This window comes from Carica papaya, chromosome 3 (genome assembly GCF_054855325.1).
Source record: "Carica papaya isolate Zhongbai chromosome 3, ASM5485532v1, whole genome shotgun sequence".
Taxonomy (NCBI): Eukaryota; Viridiplantae; Streptophyta; class Magnoliopsida; order Brassicales; family Caricaceae; genus Carica; species Carica papaya.
The window spans coordinates 16,492,770-16,519,849 of record NC_142311.1 but is presented as its reverse complement, the minus strand read 5'-3'; the positions used below and the strand labels follow the sequence as shown (position 1 = coordinate 16,519,849).

Below are 27,080 nucleotides of genomic sequence, written 5' to 3'. Positions count from 1 at the left end.
GAGATGCTTTTGAAGAGCCTGAATGGTTGCTACCATCTAGAACCTTGGACCATGCCATACCTCTTGTGGCTGGCAACTCCCCTATCAACTTAAGATCCTGCCAGTACCCGCACTTCTAGAAAAAGGAGATTGATCAACAAGGGAAGAAAATGCTAGATGTTTCAATAATGAGCATGAGCCATTCTCCATTTGCATCCCAGTTGCTGTTATTGAAGAAAAAGGATGATACTTGGAGGTTTTATGTTGATTATAAAGAACTTAACATAATTATTAAGGACAAGTTTCCACTTCTATCTTCTTGATGAGTTGCATGGAGCAACAGTATATTTCAAGATTGACTTAAGGTCTGGGTACCACCAAATTTGTGTGAAGGAGGAGAATAGCTATGAAATAGCCTTTCAAAGACATTATGAGCTCTATGAGTTCCGTGTTATGCCTTTCGGTTTGACTGATGCACCAACCACTTTTCAATCCCTCATGAATAATATCTTCGAGGCATATTTAAGGGTGTTTCTCCTTGTATTCTTTGACAACATTCTGGTGTATAGCTCTTCTATGGAACAACATAAACAACATCTAGAAATGGTGTTTACGTTACTCAGGCAGCACTGACTTTATGCTAAGAGGTCCAAATGTTGTTTTACCCAAGAGGGGATTGAATATTTAAGAACACATTATCTCCAAGTAAGGAGTCAGAGCCAATCCCCAAAAAGTTGAAGCAGCGCTATCCTGGCCTCTTCCTACGTCAATTAAAGACCTAAGACGGTTTTTGGGACTCACGGGTTGTTACCGGAAGTTTGTATGGAACAATGATGTCATCAACAAGCCCTTGACATGTTAAAGAAGGATGCTTTCAGGTGGATGGAAGAATCAAAAGAGGCATCTCAGCTACTGAAGAAGGCAATGACTGAAGTACCAGTGTTGCATTTATCTGATTTCTTCAAGTAATTTATATTGGAAGCTGATGCTTGTGGGATGGGAATAGGAGCAGTACTTATGCGGGAAAATCAACCAATTGCCTACATCAGCAAAGTTTTTTGCAAAAGAAATCAGATGCTGCCAATATATGAGGAGTTACTAGCCATCTTGTACGCGGTAAGCAAATGGAAACATTACCTTGAGGGAGCTTCATTCATCATCAAAACAGATCAGGAAAACATCAAACATATGTTGGACAAAGGTTACTTTTATGCTACAGCAAAGAGGAATTGTCAAACTCTTGGGGTTAAATTATTCCATAAAGTATAAAAAGTGAATAGAGAATAAAGTAGTAGATGCACTATCCAGAAGGGATTGTGAAAATCAGAAAGAAGGAGAAGGGATTAATCTGTATGCAGTGGCTGCAGTCAGTTCACCATCCTGGCTTTCTGAAGTGATGGCAACCTATCAATGAGATCCCTTCATAGGGGAATGACGGCAGAACTAATGGTAAAGACAGATACCCAACCCTGTAAGGTGCGTATACTAAGGTACAAGGAGAGATTGGTAATAGGTGCATTGGAAGAATTAAGGTAAAAATTGATACAAGGGTATCATGACAACTTTAGGAAGCCATTCTAGAATCAGAGGCACTTATAAGCTACTCAGAAAACATTTTCTCTGGCCTGGCATGAAGAAGCTGGTTGAGCGCATGCTGAGGTGTGAGATCTGTTAGAGAAGTAAAACAGAAAAAAGTACCTCTACGCGGGTTACTACGACAGTTACTCCTCCCAAATCAAGCTTGGTCACATATATCCATGCATTTAGTTGAGCAACTAATGAAATCTAGGGATAATGAGACTATCATGGTGGTGCTGGACCATTTTACTAACTATGCCCACTTTATAGCTCTGAAACATCAGTTTACTGCTTCCAAGGTTACCCAACTTTCCTCAACAATGTTCATAAACTATATGGCACTCCTAAGGTGATAGTTTCAGATCGTGATAAGGTATTCACAAGTTTGTTTTGGAGGGAACTCATGAGCCTTTTGGGAACTACCTTGCATTTAAGCTTCATACCATCTACAAACTGATAGGTAGAAAGAGAGACACAATCAATGTTTGGAGTCATCTTTGATGCACAACTCACAAAAATTTGAATGCATGGTCCCGATGGGGTAGCAATTGTTGAATGATGGTATAACATCACCCACCACTCAGCATCAAAATATCTCCATTCCAGGCATTGTATGCGTATCATCCACCACATTTTGTTGACATCATGGAGATCGGGATCCCATCGGCCAAGCTGGAAATTTTTCTAGAAGAGAGACAGTGGATGAGTGTGTTACTCAAGCAGCAGTTGGCAAAAGCCCAGAATAGGATGAATCAGTATGCTGATTTGCACAGGATTAAGAGACAATTTGAGGAAAAGGGCTTGGTGTTTCTCACATTACAGCCATACAGACAACAATCTCTAGAAGGAAGAAGGAATTATAAGTTATCCCCAAGATTCTATGGCCCTTCTGAGGTGGAAGGCAAAACAAGTCTGGTGGCTTCTTGGCTTAAGTTACCAGAACAAGCAAGGACATACTCTGTTTTTCCATGTATCCTTACTAAAAAAAATACATTTCACGGAAGCAGAAGTACCTTGAAAAGATGGCTAACACTGACAGGTAATGGAAGTTTATTGATTGAACTTGAAGTCAATTTGCAAAAGAGAACAATATACTAGAAAGGAAAACAGATGGAAAAATTTCTAGTGAAATGGAAAGGCCTTGAAGACAGTGAGAATACCTGGGAAGATGCTTAGTATTTGAAACAATAATTGCCATATATAAATCTTGAGGACAAGGTTTTTTCTCAAGGAGAAGGAACTGTCACGGCTTGGGCTCACGAGAAAGCTAAGCAGAGTAGAAAGGCCTTTGTTGGTATACAGAAGGTGGGCAGGTGTAAGCTGACGTGGCAAGTAGCGTTAAGAGGGAATAAAAGGGGTCTTGACCCACACTCGATTTGGGTTTTCTTTACACCTCAGTCGGCTAGGGTTTTTCTACCATTGTAACATTTCCATGCTGTTTAGATTTTGTCAGATTTTCTATTGGATTCTTACCAGATTTTCGGTAGGAGTATTTAATGGAAAGGTCTATCTGCTTTTATCATTCTTGCGAGTATTCCTTCTTTTTTCTCCGTCATATTTTTCTCATTGATTCTCTCCTTTTCTTATAACATAAACCGTCGCTTGGGTACATGTCAAAGATTCCTGACAGGGATGCACTAAGGGGTGTTAGTAAAAAGTACTAGACCATGCTTACAATATTTTTAACACTGTAGTTGCCTGCATAGCTTAGGCCAGAACGTGGAAACAACAGCTTATTACACTCCATCATGAGAATATCTTACGTTAATTTGCTTTCATCTTTTTTTTCTCAATCAACTCTGGGTCCTCTTGAAATTTCTAGATTCATTTTATTTGGAAACATTGTAGTTAATGTACTAACATACCAAACAAATATGTTAACATAGAAGTGAGAACACTGAGAATTTGATGCGGTTTGCCAATGTGCTCAGGAGAGCACGTCACTAACAGTCTTGCATCTGCTGAGCCACTCACAAAACTTTCGTTACTGAGTTTAGCCTTATAAATTTGGTTGCTTCACATGTAGTGGAGGAAAGCCGAAATTACAAGAATGGTCTCATAATAGAAAATCTCCCTTGGCAAAAAGGTACTGTCCTGTGTCATAATCTTCATGTGACCAATAATCTTTCTAAATATAACCAACTCAAGATAAGTAGTTCCAGCCATATATTACTTGTTTTGTTGAATTATCCTAGCATTGGATAATATATTATTTCTTTATCATTGGATGAACAACTCAAGGTAATACATTAAAAGTGTACAATAATTACGTTGGATGATGAATTATCCTATTGTATTGTTTAAGCTTATAGAAAACTGCTAACTTTATTATTTGTATTTTAACATGCTTCCTCGTGTAAGTCCGATAAACTGAAAGTGTGAACAAAGAATAAGTTCAAAAGCTTAAATGGGCAGGAAAAGATCCAATGTTATTATTCATGTTCTAATACATAGCTTTTAAAGTTTTTATGTCTTTTCCACCAAGAAAAATAACAAAGGTTTCTATTTCTCTTCTTTTTGTTCTTGTCCTTTTCTGTTTCCAACTGTGTTCCAGATTTCAAAATTGTAGGTCTCTGAGCCACTTCGAGCATTAGTTACTGGAGCTCCTTTGGAGGATGCCCGCCACTTGACTCACCGTTATGACAGGCTCCGTCAAGAGGTTGAAGCACAGGTAATGTTGATGTCATTTGGTTATGTAATGATGGAATAAATCTACAAGATGTTAATGACAAATGTTCCTCAGCAGGCAGCTGATATATTGAAGCGCCGATCAAAGACTAGGGAATTTGATATATCTCAAGAAAGCTACATGAAGCTTAAAAATGCTGAAGCGAGATTGACAGAATTTAAATCTGCAATGATGACACTTGGAAGAGAAGCCACAGCTGCCATGTTGTCAGTTGAGGATCAGCAGCAAAAGATAACATTTCAACGACTGCTTGCTATGGTGTTGCTAGCATTCTTTTCTATTAGATCTTGTGCATTTCTTGTGTGCTCATGGATGCTTGTTGCTATATTGTTATCGTGCATTTGAGTTCTTTTAACATGAATGTAATTGTTTGGATGTTTGAGAGGATAAAGTTTTTGATTGCTCCCATTTTGCGAAAACTTTTTGAGAAGAAGAAACTCATTATATTCAAATGACACCAAGGTGGTGCGACCTGTATATAGATATATTTAAAATTTGAAAAAAATGTTGATAAGATTCCCAATATCCTTGCTATAATACATAGGTTGATCTCTAATAAAAAAGGTTAGGATATGGAACTACAGATCTTTAAAATTTTCAAACTTAAAATTCTTTACTCTCGAAATTCCTCTTGTTCCTTTCTTTTCAAATAGCCCAAAAAGTATGAAGAAAGTAAGCTTGAGAAAACTATTCTCACTTTAAATACCCTTCACGCCCATATCTCCTATCTCACTATTCTGGCACTAACTCAACTCAACCCCAATAAGCTATATGCCAAAGACCAAAGTGTTGCCAAACGGACACCAATGAAGGATGTAATTCCACATCGCTTCACCTCTTTTGGACAAGTGACACCCATTAAACAGGATCTTTCCCTTCTGATCAGCTTATTCAAAGTTAGGATGTTCTCCCATACTGCTTCCCGTGTGAAGAAAACCACTCTAGGAGTTGCCTCATTCTCCAAATCACTTCCGATGGGAACTTATTACTTGCACTCCCTCTTTTAGTCAGATGCCTGTAGTATGACTTGACTGAGAAAAAATCCAATTCAAACTCGTTTCTTGGTTGCACAAGAGACACCACAGGAGAAAGCAGTTTGAGAAAATTCATGTATTTGTCACTCTCTTAGTCGTTCAAGTTTCTAATTAGGTCAGCAGTCCAAGTGCCGGGGCAGCCTTTTTTACAGATATCTCTTTGTGCTGGGCAATGTCAAAAGTATGAGAAACTATGAGTATAAAACCCCTCCTACTCTCTACTTTTCTTTCCAAAAATTCGGCCTTTGCCCCAACCCAAGTTTTCTATGCATTTTTGTATTCATCTTTGCCTCGATTCATACCCTTCCACACCCTAGAGCCATATGGATCCCTCAGATCTAAGACATACCAGTGTTATGGATATTCATGCTTTGCTACCATCATCTTCCTCCTAAAACTCTCCTGTTCCAGATGAACCTCCACAACCACTTCCCTTGAAGAGCTGAGTTAAACTCAACGAAGGATCTCGATCTCAGCCCAGCCCAGCCCACTAAAAAGGTTGTTTCACTATATTCTACACTACCAGGTGAAAAACAATGATTTATTGAGGAAAGTTGCTAGATTTAAAAGAATCCATATCAGGAAGTAACTCCTAGCATTTCATTAATACTTTTGGAACTGATTTTGTATTGATTGCAGAACCATGAAAAACATAGATTTATTTAACAATTCTAACTGACTTGTCCACTTGTCCTTATTAGTGAGAGACTCCGTACATAAGGATCTCAAATTGTAATAACTATTTTATGTTCTATCACTGGAATTAGTAACTTGCTTATATTCCACTGTAACACAATGGTGGTGTCTACTGACTAGTAATATTTGTTCGATTTTAAGTTATTTTTATTTTATGTTTGGTTTGGAAATAAGTGTCCTTATCTTTGCCTCATTAGTCTTATTGTATTATCTAGTAACTGGATCTCAAGTGGAATCATTTTGCAGGTTGATGCTGAGAGAACTTATCATCAAAATGTTCTTCTGATCCTTGAGAGACTGTATTCTGAGGTCTGTAACATGCATTCTTCACTCTTCACATACACACAAACCATGGATTTGTTAATGTGGATGGACATGAGTCATGTCTCTGTTCATGTATGCAACTGTGGAAGCGTATTTATTTTATCTACATGCTCGCATCTTGAAATGCACTGTTAGGTTTCCTTTCTATCTTATTGTATCTTTTGCATAAAGAATAGATTATTATCTGCTTATTTTCTTCAAAATTATCGTCTTCAGATGATTATGGAGGAGCAATCAAAGGAGTCTTCTTTACAGTCAGTGGCTATAAGAAGAAATGTATATGTTCCCCATGTGCAGGAAAATATTAAGGCAAATGGATCCAGTGACAGCAGACACATCAATCAAAGTGATTCACACTTTATTGCAAAAGTAAGCTCTCTGCTATTTGAGAATTTTAATACTCCTTTAGGGTTTTTTGCCCCAAAGGAAAAATAAAAGATGCGTCTTTCAAGCTCCTTCCATGCACATTAGCTATTTGCTTGATATTTGGGAATTGTTGCATTCTATTATTACTTCAGAATTATTGGATTTTTCAACCTTGAAATATGTGCATGCTTTGCACTGTAATTTGCATTGAATTTTATTTTTTGGGTTCCAGCTTTTATCTTTTATAGAGCTGGTACAATTTATATACATTTACTCGTTGAGGTTAGTTATAACATGTAGAAGCCCCTCGCTTCAAAATTGAACATAAAACATCTATTTACAATTTTTTCAAAACCCTTTCACCATTAATGTTTGAAAATGGGGCTCCTCTAAAGGTAACTGTCTCTGTGTGGGGGCTACTTTTTTGAAGATTTTGACTACAACTAACTCGATAACTGAAAAGTCTTTTTGGGTGAATCATTTTTATTTTTTTAAAAATTGTTTATTTAAGGAAAGTGCTGTCTCTTTTGGACCTTCTGCTCTTATTGTGCTCGTTAGTTCCATCGTTTTGGATTTTACACGTAAATGTGTTTGGTTCTCTTGGCTGATTTGATGGTACAGTTGGAATAGGAGTATGGGCTTGGTCAGATTGTCTGAGTTCCCCAAGAGATTAAGACCTTCCTCAACCACCCCTGGTCGGGGAGCAACCGGGGCCGTCTGAAATAGCCGACCAGTCAGCAGATATCTTTACCAAGACACTTTTAAAACCTCAGATGCTGATCTCATGTTCCAAGCTGAGGATGCTTGATATATATGCTCCAGCTTTTAGGGGAGGTTTTTAGCTTTCCAACCACTCAAGCGAGACTGAACTTTCTCTAGAACTTCAGAATAGGTCTGTTTAGTGACCCTACCATGGATGATAGGGACCCCAAGAGACTTCCGCAATTCACAGATGAGTTCCCCCCTTTCCGGAAATCCATCAGCAACTACAGGCGCTTGCTGTCCTCCTACTACTGGCGGGGCCCTATGGCACTTGGACAACCTGCCTTGCATCAAGATTAATAGCTTCAATGAACGGCAAATTTTAAATGAGACTAACCAAGTATCGAAATGATACTTGTCACCGAGAATAGATTCCAAACGAGCTTAACCAACTATAGGTACCATGTACCATTAACAATATGTAAACTTTCCATGAAAAACAACTGCAAACATCGGCAATGATTGTCACTACAATAAAAAATGTAAAAAAAAAAAACTATTTTTCTTAAGGCAACAAGTTTTACTTCAGAGTAGCCTTTGATGGTTTGCAAAATTTATGGGATAATAATCCTTACTTCCCTCGAGTAGGGCACCAAGGTTCCAACAATCTAGGTTCACGATTTTTTTTCTCACTCTTCTTGAGTAAGCTGTACTGTTAATGACAATAAATTTTGTGGGAAGTAATCACTCAAACAGGTGATTTAAATACACCTTATAAACTCCTCTTTTTTTGTTCTTTTTCTCTCTTCGACAACTGGCACGAAATGAACTACTTACATTCACTGAGCATGGGCACTGCATATAAATGGAACAAACAACTTTATGATACTAGAATGCTACAACAGACCCTATTGCTTCAGAAAAAAAGAATTAAAATATTCTTAATCAAACTTGCCATAGAACAAGGAAGAAAATCAACTATTTGTACTATAGCTCCAATCTTTCGATACAACAACTCACTTAAAGGAAGTAATTTAAAATCAACGTAACTTCTAGACGGGATTACATAATCTTTTTTGAACAAAGGATAAAGAATGAACATCTTAGGTCAATCAGAAAACATGTTAGAATTGTCAGCATTGGTGGCATGTTAGACATTAGCAATGGTCAGGCTCGTGATAAAGAATTCATCCAGCATTGACAATTCTGAATACTGGGTGGATGCATTGTGAACAAGCTCCTACAAACGTAAACTAGATTTTGTCTATCCTAGGGTGCTGGTACTTTTGATGTTTCTGTTGGAATATAGAGTATATCTTCCTATGTAGTTATTGTATTAGGTATATTTTCTCCTATCTGTTAAATTCCCCATTTGTTTTTCTTGCCTTAAAATCTTTATAAACGCGTATATCTGTTTTCTTTCTATAACATAATATAGTTGCAATATTTTCTTCGATATGAGATTGAAGCAAGATTAGAAAAATTGTCTAAAATAAATGAATAAAATATTTGTGCAAAACCCTATGAGAGAGAAAGAGTAGTTTCCCTATATAGGAGATCAGTTATGGTGTATCGATCCCAGATTCTAAATTTCCGGACTGTGCAACCTCTCTGCTGGTGATTTCATCAATAGCTGATACCTGAAGGTGTTGCTGGTCACCATTGTGAGGCCTGCGTACCTCACATTCGTCAATGAAAATCAAATTCAATATCTTACGAATCTACCCAGGAGTTCTTTTTAGAAACTAAGCTTGAGGTTTTTTGTTTCATCAGATAGGTCAAATGTGCTTGGGAAATCATTGTTCTGTGAGTTGCTTGTTCTTCTGTGTTAGCGAGCATGGACTCAAATAGGATTTTCGAGACAAAGTAGGCTCCATCTATGTCGTCAAGTTTTGTGATTCCCCAAAATACTACCTGGCATTCAAATAGAAGTAATTATATGCAATGAGCTAAGTTAATGTATACCTCACAATGGAAAGTAAACATTGGCATCTTATAGGTTACGCTTTTTATGAAAATAAGTTGAAATTGGATATTTTGCAAGAAGATGCACAAATTGTAAGTTTGCTGTGGTATCATTGGACCTCAAATTGTTGATTTATATTACACAGCTTGATTTGGGTAAGGAGATATGGGACCATGTCAAGCTTGTTTATGGTAGCAATATGACTCATGTATCATTTTTTCGTGAAATTAATATGATTACGCAAGGTTCTCTGTATTCCTGATTATATTTAATTTTTTATTAAAATTTTTTTTTGACTATGCAAGGTAAGAAATGATTGAGTATTTTGCTGGGCAATTACAAGTGTATGAAGAGTTGAATGTGGTTCAACCTATAACTTCTAATGTGAAGACAATATAAAAGCAATAAGTGCAATTAATGACTATGCATTTTTCACAATTTTTTTTTGATAGAAATAGAAATATTAGTAAGAATGATAATGGAGCATTTTTGTAGGATTAAAGCCAGAATTTGAACCTTTGCACTACCAAAGCTTTGGGTGTGTTTGACTTCCTTCTTCTGCAAGTTCTGTGATGGGGGTTGTTTTCTTCCTATAAGCATACTTCTACACGAGATATTAATGACAACTTTTCCTTGGTCATTCAAGAGACGGGTTGGAGTTGAGGGGAAGCCTTGGTGAATGTGGTCGTTTATTTAAGAGTATTCATGGTAGTTGCCATGGTGGTTGTTATGAAGGTGGTCCTAGTTTTCATGGATACTAGGAAATGTCCCGTTTTGGCTAAGATTATCGTCCTTTTGATCATTGTTGGGAATTGGTTGGTAGACTATCCCAAACAACTAATTTATTACAAATACAACCGAACTATTGGGCTTGACTTTTGCTATTAATAAACAACAAAAGGAAGTTGAGGAGAAAGAGAGCCAGACCAGGGAGAAGAGAGAAAGATCAGAGGAAAGGAGAAGGCAGCCGGATCCTTTCTTCACCACGCGCAGAGCTGCGTAAAGGGCGAGCCGGTTTCTTCCTCCACTGCGCGTAGAGCTGCCCGACCCAGTTCCTTCTTCCACCGCGCGCAGAGACGCTCAGATGCTCTCAATTTTCTTCTTCTTCAGCCGCACGCAGAGACGCGTGACCCAGTTCCCTCTTCAGCCGTGTGCAGATCTATTCAGGGCACCGAGATTTAGCCGCACGTAGAGTCGCGAGACAACCTCTGGTTTCTTCTTCCTACGCACCTAGAGATGTGCGTTTGCCTCACTCTGATCGTATGAAGCCTTTGGCCGTGACTTACCGGCCTTCTACTGGGCACGAGTTTTCCCTTTTGCCGCATGCAGAGCCGTGCACGGGGAGTTTTTCTGGCCAATTGCATTGAGCTGATCTGAGCCGTTGAACCGAGCTGCTTTCGGCTCGGGCCGAGCTGCCTGCACCAACCCACGCCGAGTTTCAGCTGAGTTCGAGCCTTTTTTTAGTTGAGTTTGAGCAATTATTTTTAGCTGAGTTCGAGCCCTTTTTTGAGCCAAGTTCGAGCTCTTTTTTGAGCCGATTTTTGAGCTGGTTTTGAGCTGATTTTGAGCCATTTTTGAGATGAATCCGAGTCGTTTCAAACCCAAACCATTTTTGGGCCGAGCCGAGCCGAGCCATACTACTGCTTAACATATTTGATTCTAGTTTCCAACTTGATCTACAAGTTAGGCATGAAAGATATTCCTACACCAAACTTGAGGGGGGGATGATGAATAAGATATTTTCTTATTTTATTATTTAAATTACATTATTATTTAATTAGATAATTTAATATAATTAGAAAAATTATAATGAAATAAGAATTTACTTATTAGTAGGTTAGGAATTGTATAAATATCTGAAGTGTAACAATGTAAACGGTGAGAAATAAAATTTTATTTTTTCTCCAAAATCAATAGTTTTGAGGATGAACACTTCAAATTCCTTCATTATCAGACATCATAACATGGTTTCACTTCTATTGTCTTACTCAATTAGGTAATTGTATATCTTGTTTTTCTTTTATTCATACATCATAGGTGATAGATTTATTTGTTTTAACTATATATTGGGTAAGCTTAGTTCTTTTATTCATATTAAATAAATTCCATTATCTCTAGGTACTAAAAAGTGTATTTGTAGGCTACTCATCCGTTCAAAAAGGGTACAAACGTTACCATCCGCCCACCCAAAAATTTGATATCTGCGACCATCACGTTTGTTGAATAAGAATTCTACTCTACCCAGTCTTATGTTTTGGAAGAGTTTATATTGGAAGATAAGCATATAAAATTCATAATGGATTTTAACCGATTACCATTGTCACACACCTTAAAACCATCATTACAAAAGAACATTTAGAATCCATCAGAAAGTTCACCACCATAGGAAAATCTTGAAAATCCATCGGCTCAAGAGATCATACTAGACCTTGGGTTTTCTTAGGTGTATACAAGTAGGAAGATGTTGAATATTGAACCAAAGTAAGTTTAAGAATCTGATCTTGTTCCAAGATAAGGCTAGAAAACTTATACAATTATCTAATAATGATTTACCTATTGTACTTCATAAAAATACGATAGAATGCATTAAACATCTTTTGTATTATATCTCACAACTTATATCATTGATAAGTGCTTATCAACTAATGAATTTTTTTTCACAAGTTTAAATAATGACTATATCCTTAAGACAATATCTGAGGTATCATCTTATAAAAAATAAAAACAAAATACTTAGGGTATGGAATACAAGCATTTGAAAAGAATCAGACTTGGGAAATAGTGGATCTACTTAAAGGTAAGAAACTGGTGGAATGCAAATGAGTTTTCTCAATCAAATATAAAGCAAATAAAACAATTGAGAGATATAAAACTAGACTGGTGGCAAAAGACGATACACAAACATATGGAATAGACTATCAGGAGACATTCACATTGGTAGCAAGATGAATATTGGACTACTCTTGTTGTCATTAGTTACCCACTTTGTCTGATAATTAGAACAATTTGATGTAAGAAGTGTCTTATTGTATGGAGATTTAGAAGAAAAAATCTACATGAATATTTCACCAAATTTTGACAAAGAAGCTCTGAAAAGCTATCATGCAGTTTACTAGTACCAGTCCTTTTATTTGTTTGAAGATTTTAATTTTACTAGATTTGTTGCACGTATAATTGATGAAAAGTTAAATTGAGACAGAATGCGCTTCAGAGTTTGAGTCCTCTCATTTAAAAAGGTTTCAACTGTTGATATGTCAGGTGTTTCACTTGTTTCAACTAAATTTTCTTGAACTCCTGTAGGTCCACAATTCATTCTCTCACGACACTTAATTGGTTTTCCATGCAATTTCGAGTAAATTTTCTTAGTGTGTTTTGGCTTACCACAATAGTCACACTTCCTTTAGACATGTCAGACTGAACAACTAATCTAACTTTCTCAATTGGTGCTATGTAAAATATGATATTTTTTTTTACTTTTTTCTTAATAAACATAATAATAAACTCGTTGTAATGAGGGAAGAAGATTCTTACTCAGCACTTGGACCCTTATTTGATCATATTCAGTGTTCGGATTAGTTAAGAAATTATAAATCTGTTCTTTTTCTATTAATTTCTAAAATTTGACTGCATTTTCAAGATAATCTGCCTGAAATTCTTGATAGTAATATAACTTTTGCATAATCCACTCAGTTTTGAAAAGTATTCAAAAATAGTCATATTTTCTTACTTTGTACCATGAACTTTATTTTAGAGTTCATAAATTTTGGTATCATTACCCACTTATGAATATGTGAGAGATGTTGCATTTCATATTTTTACTGCAGTATCGAGCAATAAATATGTTCGTGCAATATGAGATTGTATGTAATTGATGAACAAAAATATTACCAAAGAGTTTGTAGAGTTCCATGTGTTTTATTAAAATTACCTACATCTGATTTCTTCATATTACCTGTGATGTACCATTACAATCTTCTAATTTTGATAAACAATAAATACAATTTTGACCAAGTAAGATAATTAGTTCTATTAAGTTTTATGGGACTGATTTGTGATGAGGGGTTATCTGAATAAGAAACTATAACTTTTTTTACTTTCATCATTTTAGAGCGCTAAAGACAAGTAGAAAAATACCTAGTAATAAAAAAAAAACCTCATAATCTGCACTAAAGTGGCAAAAAAGGATAGAAAAATACTGAAATCAGATTTGTTTGACTCGCTTGGCTCGACTCAAAAACGACCCGGCTAAAAAATGACGTGGCTCAGGTTTAAACTCGGTTCGATTTGGCGCAAGCAGATCTGTAGGACATGGCGCAGCCAGAAAAGTGAAGCAGATTGCAGCTAGAAACTCCTTGCACACAGCAGAAAAAGGGGAGACAGACAGGTCCGGTGTAAAGTGCAGTGTGGGTAGCAGCTCTGTACGACGCAGATCTCTCAGATGATGCCTCTCAGTCGATTTGTGCGCGATGGGAAGGGAGGCGTGGCTCATGTGCGTGTAGCAGAATCATGCTGCCAATCAAAGTGAGGCAGATTTAAACGAGGTGGTTGCGTGGTCTGTGTGGTTCTGCACGCGGTGGAAGAAGAAACCCGCGACTCTTTGCATGGTGGTGCAAGGAACTAGTTGCTTTCTCTCTTCCTTTGACTTGGCTTGTCTTTGCAAATTTTGCTCTCTTCCTCTGATCTGACTCTCTTTCTACTCAGCCTATTTTTGTTGTTTTAGGGTTTGAAAAAATCCTGAAATTAAAACCATAAAATAGGTTTATTTTACTATGATACTATGTTAATTTTTGGAGAAAAAATAATAATTTTATTTCTCTCCTTTTAGGTTGTGATACTTAGAGTATTTAGAGAATTTGTATTCTATTGATAGGGAAATTCTTATTTTATTATATTTCTAATTATATGAAATTATTATTCTCATAAAATCTTAATTACATAATACCAACTAATTAAATAATAAGTTAAAATAATTAATTACTAAAATATGATAGTTAACAATAATAAAGGAAGATTCACTAGTAAATAAGAAAATATATAAGAGATTGGTTGGGAGATTGGTTTATCTATCCCACATAAGACCAGACATCGCCTATACAGTAAGTGTTACTGTTGACTAGAATATTATGTTACCCAATTAATCAAGATACTTTTTATAATTATGTATCAATTAGAATTTCTATTATTATGTTAATTTCGTTATTTGTAGGTAGATATTATGTATATATCCCAATTGTAATAACATAAAGTGTATAAAAAATAAAGTAAATATTTATTCTCCAAAATTCTACATGGTATCAAAGTAGAATAAGAGTATTTTAGAGTTTTAATTTCAGGGTTTCTTTCAAATCTTAAAATACTTCCACCACCCACCCCAACATTGTCATAGCCTTGCCATCGGCCTGTCGCCCTACTCCGGTGACCTTCTCCGACCTGTCTGCTCTAGTTTCGTAGATCTGATCTCGTGCCTGACCGTTTGTTTCATTCAATTTCGTGCAAGGATGTCTGTTTTGTTCCATATCGCACACTGATACATTTGGTTTTGCCCGACTCATGCTCTAGTTTCATAGATCTGGTTTTGTGCACTGCCTCTACTCCATTCGCACTGTTCTGTTCGCGCACGATCGTCTAATCCTTCCCAGATCACGTGATCTGGTCGCGTTGCCATCAATTGTCCTTAACGTGGCCACGCCCGATTTGCGTTCTTTCAACTGCGTGTGCTTCTGCCGCTCGATCCGGTTACATCAGCAGCCTCTCTTCACGCAGCTGCACATGACTTTCATTTTTTTCCCAACTATGCGACTGTATCTTGCCTCGCATTCGTAGGTTTGTCTCATTTGGTCGCATTCTGGTTCGGATTTGGCCTCCCGCGGTGTGCACCTAGGCTCTGTCTCCGGATCCAAGAGAGACAAGTCTGGAGCTGAGATGAGCTGCGGAGCCATTTTTGGAGCCGATTTGAGTCCTTTTTGGAGCCTTTTTGCTACCTAACAAATTTGGTTCTAGTCTGCAATGTTTTGGCATCCTTGGTACTCATCAAAGGGACCTTTCTATCTCATTGAGATTAGCAGATGGGTATTGTTTTTTCTCTGTTTCTAGTTATTTTTAAATAATGATATAAGTCAAGAAATTGATTGTCCTAATTTTGAGTAATCTTTCATCAACTATTGGAGTTTTTTCAAGTAAAAAGATTCAAAACTTGAAGTGTCTCATAACTCAATTTAACCATTCATCAACTATTGATACGTCAAAAATGGTAAACTCAAGTATTACTCCTCTCTCTACTATTTCCAATTCTGATACTTGAATTATAAATTCTGGAGTTAATAGACACATAACAGGCTTTTTTAAAAACTTCATAACCTATTTTTCATGTACTTAATAGATAAAATGTCTGTGTCATAAAAAGATCATACACTCTTGTATCTGAAATAAGTTTTATTAATTGTACTTCGACTATTACACTGTTTTCAGTCTTTCATGCGCGTTGTTTTTTTGACAGTATCTTATCAATTAGTGCCATTGCTAGGGATTTTAATTGTAAAATTGAGTTTTTTTTATCTTACAATTATGTCCTTCAGAATCTTCTAATAGGGAAGACAATTGGTACTAGTAGACTGCAGAATGACTTATATATTTTGAATAGAAGTCGAAGTATAATTGAGAAGTATGGTGCCTTCAGAGATGTGGATGTCAATAAGGAAATCCTACAGTTGCATCAAAAAATGGTTGGTTGTAAATGGATATTCACTGTAAAATAGAAAACAGACGGGTCGATTGAAAAATATAAAGGTAGACTGATATCTAATGGGTTTACTCAGACCTATGGAATGTCTATCAGGAGACATTTGCATTTATCGTCAAAATGAATATAAATGAAATATTACTAGTTTGTGTAACTAAACTTGATTGGGACTTGTAACAGTTTGATGTCAAAAATGCCTTCCTCCATGGAAATTTAGAAGAAGAGATATACATGAAAATCTCCTATGGATTTGATGATAAAAGAACGCAAGGATATGTTTACAAATTAAAAAAAGTTTATACGAATTGAAGCAGTCTCCAAGAGTATGGTTTGAAAGGTTTAGAAGAATTATGATTTCTTTTGAATATCAACGAAGTAATGCTGATCATACCCTATTCATCAAGCATTATGAGGGTAAGATCACTTTTCTCATTATTTATGTTGATGATATTGTAGTGATTGAAGATGACACAAAGGAGATAGCTTGATTGAAAGAAATTTTTGCTCAAGAGTTTGAAATAAAAGATTTAAAAAAATTACAATATTTCTTAGGAATTGAAATTGTCAAATCTGATAGAGAAATTTTCGTTTTTCAAAAGAAGTGCATCCTACACTTATTAAAAGAGACTGGTAAGATGTGTTGCAAGCCGGTATAATTTTTCATTGAAAATAATCACAAACTATAAACAGGTAGTGATACATTAGTTGACTTAGGGATATATCAGTGATTAGTTAGAAAACTCATTTATTTTTCACATACCAGATCTGATATAGCATATATCGTGAGTCTGGTGAGTCAGTATATGCATGATCCTCGTGAGTTTCATTTACGTGTTATTTTTCGCATACTACAATATCTAAAATTTGCAAAAGTGAAAAGTCTGCTATTTTCTAAAAAAAGTGACCTTAAAATAGAAGTGTTTACAGATGTCGATTGGATTGGATCTCCGGATGATAGATGTTCAACTACCAATTATTGCACACTCGTAGGAAGTAATTTGGTTACATGAAAAAGTAAGAAGTAGCGTGTGGTTGCCCGCTCTAGTGTTGAAACAGAATATAGATCAATGACTTAAAGGATATGTGAATTATTATAGTTGCAAAAGTTAATGAAAGAATTAAAAATGTTCAAAGAAAGAAGTCTATCTTTGTTCTGTGACAATAAGGCAACCATTAGCATTGTTTATAATCTAGTTCAATATGATCAGATAAAATATATTGAGATTGACTGACACTTCATAAAAGAAAAAGTGGTTGATGAATCCTTATGGTTATATTATGTGCGTTCAAGTAAACATGTAATACCCTTAATTAATTTTAATATATTTAAAATTAATGTATAAATATAATTTTAAAATTTTTAATTTAATGTAAAAATAAAGAAAAATAGGTGGAGGATGAAATTGAAAACAATTTTGGAAAAAAGGAGTAGAAATTTGGGTTATGAGAGTGTTTTTGAAAGAAAAATTAGAAACTGGAGGTTAAAACGTAATTTAAGAAAAATGTGCCACATATGACGTCCAATTAGCAGCCCCGATGAACCGGAGTGCGTCATGTGGCAAGGCACGCTGACGTGGTGCCATGCAGGAAGCCACGCTGGCAATTCGCGTGCCCGCGATCGGACAGTCCGGATCCGTTCCTTCCTTAGACGCGATTGAATGGTCGCGATTAAACACGATGAACGGCCCATATCCACTTCCTATTTAAACGCGATCAGACGGTTAAGATCAAATCGCGATGAACGGTCCAGATTCACTTTCTATTTAAACACAATCGGACGGTTCAGATCAAACGCGTTGGATGGTTTAGATTAAAATGAGACGGATATAAATACCCCTCTTTACACCAAATTCTAACTCTAGCCGCCAGACCCCCCAAATCGAAGAAGAAGAACCTGTCGCCGGGAAGGGAGCCGATTGCCGCCCGCCGCCGCACTGGAGCCACTTTTGACTGCCAAAAGAGGTAAAATTTTTTCCATTCGTTCGAAATTCAATTTTGAACACCCTATGGCCAAATCAGAGTAAAAAAACCGGTGGATGAGCCAGAAATCGCGGGTAAAGTCCGGCAGCGCTGCCGCCGGAAAAAGTAAAAATTGCCTCCGATGAAGCCCTTCTTGATTCTCGTTTCGTATAATTTTTCTACCATTGTAATCACAATTCCTTTTTCTACAGGTTGACTGAAGCAAAACACCCAACCGCAAAGGTGAGTCGGCGGAGCCGCCGCATTGGAAAATCCCACCGCTGGTAAGTTTCAATTTTTCGACTTTTTTCGGCCAACCGAGACCTCTAACGTGTTTTTTCACAGGGATGAGTACAAAACCGGTTGAAATCGACTGAAACTGGCCGAAAATGGCCAACTTGAGGTAAAACACCGCTGCGGGTGGCGGTGTCGTTGTGCCGGAATTCTGGAATTGGCCAAAAAGGGTTTCTAACACTGATTTTGAATTTTTTTAGGGTATTTTTAGGTACTTAAAGTGTGTTTTAATCCCCGAATGAAAATTTAGGGAACCTGAGTACCGCAGTAGGCGCAGCTGAACGTTTAACATTTCGGACATCAATTTGAGTAAAAATCCATCATCTTATTCCCTGTTATGGAATTGAAGTTTAATTATAAATAATATGATATTTTGCGAAATTTAGAAATATCGATAATTAAAGGTTAATAATGGAGGCGGAATCGATTATTTATTACTGTTTGCCATGTTTAACTGATTGATTGATTTTATAGTTTCGAATGCATGATAATACACTGAAATTTGTATGATAATTCGATTGTGTTTTTTTAATGCATGTATTGCTTGTTTTACGTTATTTACAGTTAATTGAGAAATTGAAAATTAAAGGTAAACGAAAAATTGTTTGATTAAGTAAATGGATGAATGGTAGGTTTATTGGATATTCTTGGAGATGGTGGACGGACTGGGTACATAGGGAATTCTACTGTGAATGTTGCCTCATACCGGACGGGGTATCGAGAATTTGTATTTTGGCGCTCATAACAGATGGGGAATGGGGACGGCCCATTTCACCCTTATACTGGACGGGGTATTGAGGGATGATATCTTTTGGTGCTCATACCGGACGAGATATGGGGATGGTCCGTTAGTTGAAAATGTTGAATAAAAGTTCACGCGTTGTAGAGATATTTTTATGAATCCCCATGGATACCAGTAGGTTGACAAAGGAGAAAGTTGTTGTTCCGACTGATTGAATATGAGAGTATAATATTGTTTATGTTATTACCTTTATAGGTCGGTTTTGCAAATCTCGCTGCGGTAAGTATGCGGTAAATAATTTTATTTATGAAAAACGAATTTACTTAAATTGAGAGTTTTATTAGTTGTTTTTATGATTTTTACCAACATTTATTTCTTTATCGGTGAGTAGCGTGATATTCTTATTGGGGTAGTGTAGTTCACTATTTTATTAACCATTTCAGATCAAAAGTACCAAAATTTAGAGCTCGATCCACAAGAGGGTTACGAGTAGGACGTTCAGTTTGTTTACTTTTCATTTATTTATTTGATTATTAGTTATTTTTTTAGAATGGTCATTCCCGTAATCCTATTGGGTATCCTGAATTATTGTGTAAGAAATGTAAACACTAACGCTATTATTTCGCTTCCGCACTTAATTTATAATTTACTTCATTTCAAGTTCCGGATTGTTACAGAACAGGTGGCAGATGTCTTCATTAAAGGACTTTGCAACAAATCTCATCATAACTTGGTCTGCAAGTTGAGCATGTGTATTTGCTTCAAATTGAGGAGTAGTATTGACTAGAATATTATGTTGCTCAATTAGTCAAATATTTTTCATAATTATTTAATCAATTAGAATCTCTACTACTATGTTAATTTACTTATCTGTAAATAGAAATTCTGTATATATGCCCTAATTCTAACAGCATAAAGTGTATTAGAAATAAAGTAAATATTTATTCTCCAAAATTCTATAGTTATAAGGCAATTCATACATAATATGAGAAAAGTGTACCTACAAGCAGCCTATAGAGTATTGCAGTACTTAAAAAGGTCACGAGCGAAAGAAATTGTGTTCAAGAAAAATGAAAAATTGCTCTTAGAAACCTATATGAATGTGGATTATACTAGTTAGGTTATAGATAGAAGATCTATTACAGGGTACTGTATCTTTTTTGGAGGCAATCTAGTCACTTGGAGAAATACGAAACAAAATGTAGTTGCGAGATCAAGTGCTGAATTAGAGTTATGGGGAATAACACAAGGGGTATTTGAACTATTATGAATAGAAAAAAATTCTAGAAGATCTTAAAATTAAGTGGGAAAATCTTATGTGCCTATATTGTGGTACTAAGTCAACCATAAGCACTGCTCATAATTTGATACAACACATTTGGACCAAATACATTGAGATTGACATACATTTTATCTAAGAAAAATTTGGTTGTAGTCTAATATGTACTTCGTACATGCTCACTAATTCTTGATTGGTAAACATATTAACTAAAGACGTAAGCAATACATAATTCCAAACTTTTATTGGCAAGTTGAGAATGAACAATGTCTATTCTCTAGCTTGAGAAAGTTTTAAAAAAGAAGTAAATTAAGGTGTTAAAGAGGAAGTAAATAAAAAATATTAAAGAAAAAGTAAATCAAGACATTAAAGAAAAAGTAAATTGGGGTATTAAAGAAGAAATAAATCAGGGTGTTAAAGAGGAAGTAAAATATGATATAAAAGTAGATTATACCATTTATAATTAATTATCTATTTTCTTTTTGGTTTTAGAAAATTTATAAATATAGAGCTGTAATATTTAGTAAAATACATATCAATTAGAAAACTACTCTTAACAAATCTGTTTGCAGCTTACTGGATGGTTTCCAGATGGTAATTCAATAATCATCAATGTTCCATTCTTTACTAGTGCATAGATGGATTCTGAACAGGTGCCTTCAATGCATGTATTTTAAGTGCTTCTTGTGCGTCATGGGGAATCTGTGTGTGGTCTTAAAGCCTTGAAATTGGTAAATAGTCCCTGATATGCACAAAGTTATGTATTGGATGCTTTCTGCACGAAACACCTTTTCTCACTACAATAGTTTGATTAAGATCATCACTTGCCAACTTACGAGAAGATATGGGATTCAAGTTACCTTCTGGATGGGTCTCTAATCTTGAACTGGGATCAAATTCTTGGACTTGCTCAAATGGTGTATGTTGTTACATCTTCCGTTGGTTCCTTTTCCTCCTAGAATAGGTGAGAAGATCATTGTTGTTTGTTGGTTTAGGTGTTTTGGAAATGAAGATTCAGATGCTCATGACTTGGACACTTTGGTGTAGTTCAGTTTAGTGGTATGTGGCTCACAATGTGGAAGTGGAGTATGAATGGGTGACCCTATATGGTAGTTAATAGGATATAAAGAGATGTAGGGGGGACTCTAGGGTACTGCTTTCAGTATTTACATCCCAAAGCTAGTGTTCTTGTGTGAAACTGTTCTCCCCTTCAATATCAAATTTAGAATGTAACATCCATAGGTGTTTTGGAAAGGGAGATTCGGAGGCTCATGACTTGGACTTTGGTGTAGTTCAGTTTAGTGGTATGTGGCTCACAATGTGGAAGTGGAGCATGAATGGGTAGTTCTATCTGGTAGTTAATAGGATACAAAGAGATGTAGGGGATTCTGGGGTGTCCGGCTTGCAGTATTTACATCCCAAAGCTAGTGATCTTGTGTGAAAGCGTTCTCCCCTTCAATATCAAATTTACGGTAGAATGGTCGGTGTTTAAAGAATGTGACATCCATATGATGAAAATATTTCTTTGTGGTTGGAGAATGATATTTATACCCTTATTTATGAGAAGAGCAACCAAGAAAGATACAATTTTGGGTGTTGGGATATGACTTATGTAGTATTTGGCATGGGGTTTGAAATTTAGGACTCAAGAGACATCATTTCTATTGGATAAGCTGCAGTAAGCACAGTCTCTCTGCAGAACTGTTTAGGAACATGTGTAGAGAACATGAGGGATCGGGTAACATCTAGGAGATATCTGTTCTTTCTTTTGGCAACTCTATTATATTTCGAGTATCAAAATGCGAACTTAAGTTTACAATTCTTTGACTTACCAAATAATCTCTAATAATAGTATAAAATATTCTTTTGCATAGTTTTCAAAATTTGTAAGGCCTGAAACTGGGTTTGCATCGAAGCATTGAATTTTTTTATTTATTTAATTAACCTGTATTTTCTTTCATTAAGAGTACCCATGTAAGTCTTGTAAGATTCTCTGTAACGCTTACTAGGTTAGGAATTTCGAACCTGTTTGGAAAACTGAAAATTTTCGTATTGAAAACTCATCTGGACTTTTATCATCGAAAAGAGAAGAAAATAGTTTATTGGGATTCGTGAAACTTAGATCTCTAACCTTTAGTGGCAAAGCATGATTGCAATATCTTCATTGCAATGGAAAACAAAACCTAGAGTTTGATTTATGTACACTAAACTATTAAGAGTGTGATCTTTCCTTTTAGTGGAATTATTTACCTCAAGTAGATAGAGCCCCAAGCACAATTTAGCACTGTCAATCATCTTCCTGGAATTCAAAAACAGAAAGTCACAAAAATTTGAGAAAAATTTGATGATGTAATTGAGATCCCGAGCGAGTTTAGTAATTGATAATATCTTGTAGTTTAGTTGAGGAACTCGAAGAACAGAGTTGAGTGTTATGTCTTTTGAAATTTTCACACTACCAGTGCCCTCCAAGTTGGAGTCTGATTCATCTGCTATTATGGCCCTGAGGTTCTCATGACGTGCTCTGAAATTTGTAAAGATTTTCATGCATCTGGTCATATAATCTAATCCGCGTGAATCTACAACCCATGAAGTCAAATATTTTTTCTTAAGCATTCAAAGCATTAAAAAGTTAACTTTTGTGAGTCGAGGATTCTCGTAGTAATGGGAGAAGTAGTTGTCTGTGATTGGCTTATCAATTTTTGGAGCATCTGTACTTTCTCTTTGCTGAATGGATTGGACTCCAATGATGTAGGGTTTTTTTCTCTGGCTGTCTTGCCTCTCTCAATAATATGCATATGACGTGATGGCTTCCTATCTGCTGGTTTTCCGTGGATCTTGCAGCATGTGTCCTTAATATGTCCTGGCTTTCCAGTGCTCAGACCAAGCTCGCTCCTTCCTTTGTCTATTGCTGTTGCTATGGTTTTTGGCCAGCTAGGTAGAGTTTTCTAGATATGGTGTGACAGTTGTGTCAGCAGCATCACTTTTTTCCTACTTTCTTATCTTTGGACTTCAGAGAATGCTTTTTCAAGGCTGGGCTGTGGTCTTGTTCCTTGAATTCTCCCTCGAACCTCATCAAGATTTTTTTCAGTCGAAAGAGAAACTTATTCTTTCAACATGTTTATATTTTATTCCATTGTTTAACACATTTCTATCGGGGTTCCTCCCACATGTCTAATTTTTGCTAATAGCAAGTGCGTTGAAATACTGGGTTACCTTTAAATCTCCTTGACACAAGTGGTGAAGAATGCTTCTATCTCGAACAATTCTGAAGATTTTCCCTATTGTGGAACTGTCTCGTTCACAGCCTCTAAAATTTCTTTTCGTATTCCATAGAGGAGAAAGTTTTCTCCTGTCCCGTTTATCATTGCATTAATAAGATATGGGATAACTATATTGTTTCCTAACTTCTCAGTTTTTTTAACTTTGGGTCATCTGCTGTTGGAAAGGTAGCTGCTCTTGTGAGGCAGTCATCTTCTCCTTTGCCACGTATGAAGTGACCAATGTAGATAATTATTTCCAGTAAGTTTGTGCTTTGTAATGGGAAAATTGCTGCATCTGAAATTTCCACTGCTGCCGGAGATTATGGCTTCTTGATGGGAGGTAACATTAGCAGTCAAGGAGGAACTATGTCTCTCTGTGTCCTTCCCTTATTTGGTCATATAAAAAATTCTTTTATGTCTTAGAGAAGTCCTCTGACACCATGTGAAAACTCTAAGTGTACAAGAATTTTTACTCCACACCTCAATGAACAGAATATAGCTCATTTATGGATGAGAATTCGATCTATTTACTTAGGGAATAACAAATAAAATCTCCTATAAGGCAACAACTAAGCACAGAAAAAAGAAAAAATTCACTTATGGAACGGGTTAACATGCTATCCGAATCCTCTGAATTATGGAAACAAATCAATGAACAAATTGATTGATTAGATTGCTGGGAATCCTATAAAATCCTGTTATTAATCTCGAATATTATGCACTGACTAGATTGCTGGAAATCCTGCTGGAAATCCTGTAATTAATCTCGAAGCTTCTGTACTAATTTGCTTGCTGAAAAATTCTGTAATTAATCTCCCATAGGTATTCTGCTATTTATAATTCTCATCAACAGTTTCATTTTATAGTTTCTTTTTATTTTTTCTTCTATGAAAATAAAGAAAAGAGGAAATAAAAGATTATTTTTACTCGAATGGAAACAACTCAATTAGTCAAAGAAGCAGGAAGGAATGATTGTGACAAAGGATTATAAATGAAAATAAGTGAAAGATTTTTATGTTGAATAAATAAAGGATTATATATGAAAATAACTTACTATAATTTATTTTTCTTGTACCATGCTAAAAATAAACTGAAATATTATTTTTGTTATTATGTTGAATAAATAACACGTATCTGTGGAGATAGCAAGGAGCAAGAAAGGAAAATTAAGAATGTAATCTAACTAAATAGAATATTAACTATAGAGCCTACATCTGTAGGATATTGAATAAGTAGGAAAAAAGTTATATTGGAAAATATTCTTTAATAAACTGTGGAAAATATTTCTATTGTCCAGCATTTGTTATGTATTGCAAAGAAAATAAGTATTTATGGAGATAAGGGAAGAAAACGACCATTACTATTAGAAAACTCAAATAAATAGGGGAAGAGTTAGATATAAGATAGTATCAGGATATCTAAGACATTAACATACATAAGTATTTATAGGGATCTCTAAGCGAAGATATAGATTCTATCAAAACTTAGTGTAAGGTGCTATTGTGTTAGCATGTACCCATCTCACAAAATAATTCTCCTATATGAATTAGAGTTGCTTCTGCTTTGAATTAGAGGGGCACTTATATGTGTTATGAATATCAATTCTTCTATCAAATGATGGTGCTTAAGAACTTGGTGATGCACTTCTAGCTTTCTTTTATCTGTTGTGATGAAAAGTTTAAGAGTATCACAATTGATATCCTATTATTATTTATTTATTTTGAAATAATATTTTTTCTCATATAAAACATAAAAGTATCTTATTTAACTTTGAGGAACGGCCATAGTATCAGTTTGGGAGCTGTCATGTTTACTTGGATCTAGTTGGGCTGTTTCTTTTACTACGTTTTCTAAACTCTTGTTAAAACAGGTCATACATCCATTTGATGCTCAGGCTGATGGGGAGTTAAGTCTATCTGTCGATGATTATGTTATTGTACGGCAGGTAATTTCTCATGCTATTCCACATGGTGGTATGTGGACTCTACATGTGTTAGAACCTTTCCTTTTTGATGCTACGTAAGATTTGAATTCATCATTTATAGCTGGGATTCACTGAGAGGACTGTTGTCAACCTGTTTTTGCAATTTGAATGCTATGGACATGCATTCCTCACTGCAAATTGTAACATCTTGCTGCTTTAAACTTAATGACACCCTCTTCTAGTTCTGCCAGTTGCTCTAAATTTCAGTCCCAGTTTCTTACATGATTCAGAGCTTTGTGACAGCTACCTACAAGCATGGTCGTTGCATATGCATCCACTCAGATCTTGGTCAATATTGACTAATCTGAAATGCCATGTATCAAGTAACCCAATGTACCACTTCCTCTCTAGTACCTCTTGGGAACAAAAACTTGGAGTAAATAAAGTTTTATCCTATTTATGTGTTTGTGCCTTGAAGATTTTCACAACCAAAATTGCTTATGTCTGTTCTGGGAAATTGCTGTTGTTTATATGATCAAAGTACATTTTCCGGTCCAATCCATTTTATAAATTCATACTGGGATTACGTCTCTATGTATGTGTATAGATCCAACTTAATTTGCTAAAATTTGGGAATTTACACTAACTCAAAATGTTTGCTGGTATACAATATATTGAATGAAAATGATGCAATGAGGAAAGTTAATAATTTACTGTGATGACCAAAGTAGTCTTGTGCTCTCCTCTCCTCCTTCCAAACAGATCCTTACGAGAACTTGGAACTAATGTTTTTGAGGGACTTGGAAGTTTTCCTGCTAATCTTGTTTAGTTGCTGTAATATTTCAAGGTTGCTTCTACTGGCTGGTCTGAGGGAGAGTGCAAAGGGAAAGCTGGATGGTTTCCCACTGCCTACATAGAAAAGCAAGAGAAAGCACCAGCAAGCAAGTTAATGGAAACAGGCTGAACAACCATGATCCTAACACATGCTTTTGTATGTACGTATGCATGTATATTATTTCCTTGTACTTATAAGTGGCAATATCTGTAAATTTCTGGTCAGAGTATTTAGCTTTTGCCAAAATCATATTAATTTTTCTATGGTGTTGTTCAGTGAGATTGCTGTTTGTGTGCTTTGAAATTTTCAAGGTGATAATAAGAGGTGCTTTTTCAAAATGTTTAATACTAAATATGAAGCATCTGAGGATGCTTATCTGCAATTTTGTTTTTTATATATAAGCATCTTAGGTCCGTTCTCCAGAAGATTTTTTTTTTTTTTTTAGTTTTTCTTTCTCCTTCGAGGAACGGGTCAATCACTCATAATAATGAGCTCCCAGGGTTGCCAAGAGTTGTATCATAGATACAAGCTATTGGTAGTTCATCGACATAATAATTGTCTATAAACTACTGCAAGTCATGAAGTGATTGTCATCTATCTTATTGATATCCAATTTTAGTAAGTTGTCTAACATCCTGTACTATTTTATTGACATTAAGGTGCAATACATTTTGATACACCTTTGTTGAGAGCATAGTGTTTCTGATATTGATG

At 35.7% G+C, this 27,080-nt stretch overlaps 1 protein-coding gene across 4 annotated transcripts in view; it reads left to right on the top strand.

The window, feature by feature from the left end:
* The window catches only part of LOC110822593 (SH3 domain-containing protein), a 39,641-nt gene extending 12,937 nt beyond the window's left edge, over nucleotides 1-26,704 (top strand). For 2 of the 4 annotated variants that reach the window (XM_088216140.1, XM_088216139.1), the window contains 6 exons: nucleotides 4,127-4,228; nucleotides 4,304-4,504; nucleotides 6,223-6,285; nucleotides 6,517-6,669; nucleotides 25,478-25,552; nucleotides 26,379-26,704. In XM_088216140.1, the coding sequence (XP_088072266.1) occupies nucleotides 4,127-4,228; nucleotides 4,304-4,504; nucleotides 6,223-6,285; nucleotides 6,517-6,669; nucleotides 25,478-25,552; nucleotides 26,379-26,495 (711 nt within the window). In that variant the 3' untranslated portion in view covers nucleotides 26,496-26,704. Of the gene's footprint in view, nucleotides 1-4,126; nucleotides 4,229-4,303; nucleotides 4,505-6,222; nucleotides 6,286-6,516; nucleotides 6,670-7,287; nucleotides 11,085-18,958; nucleotides 23,894-25,477; nucleotides 25,553-26,378 lie in introns of those variants that run through there. The other 2 variants (XM_088216141.1, XM_088216142.1) reach the window with 2 other exon arrangements.
* The last annotated feature ends 376 nt before the right edge of the window (nucleotides 26,705-27,080 follow it).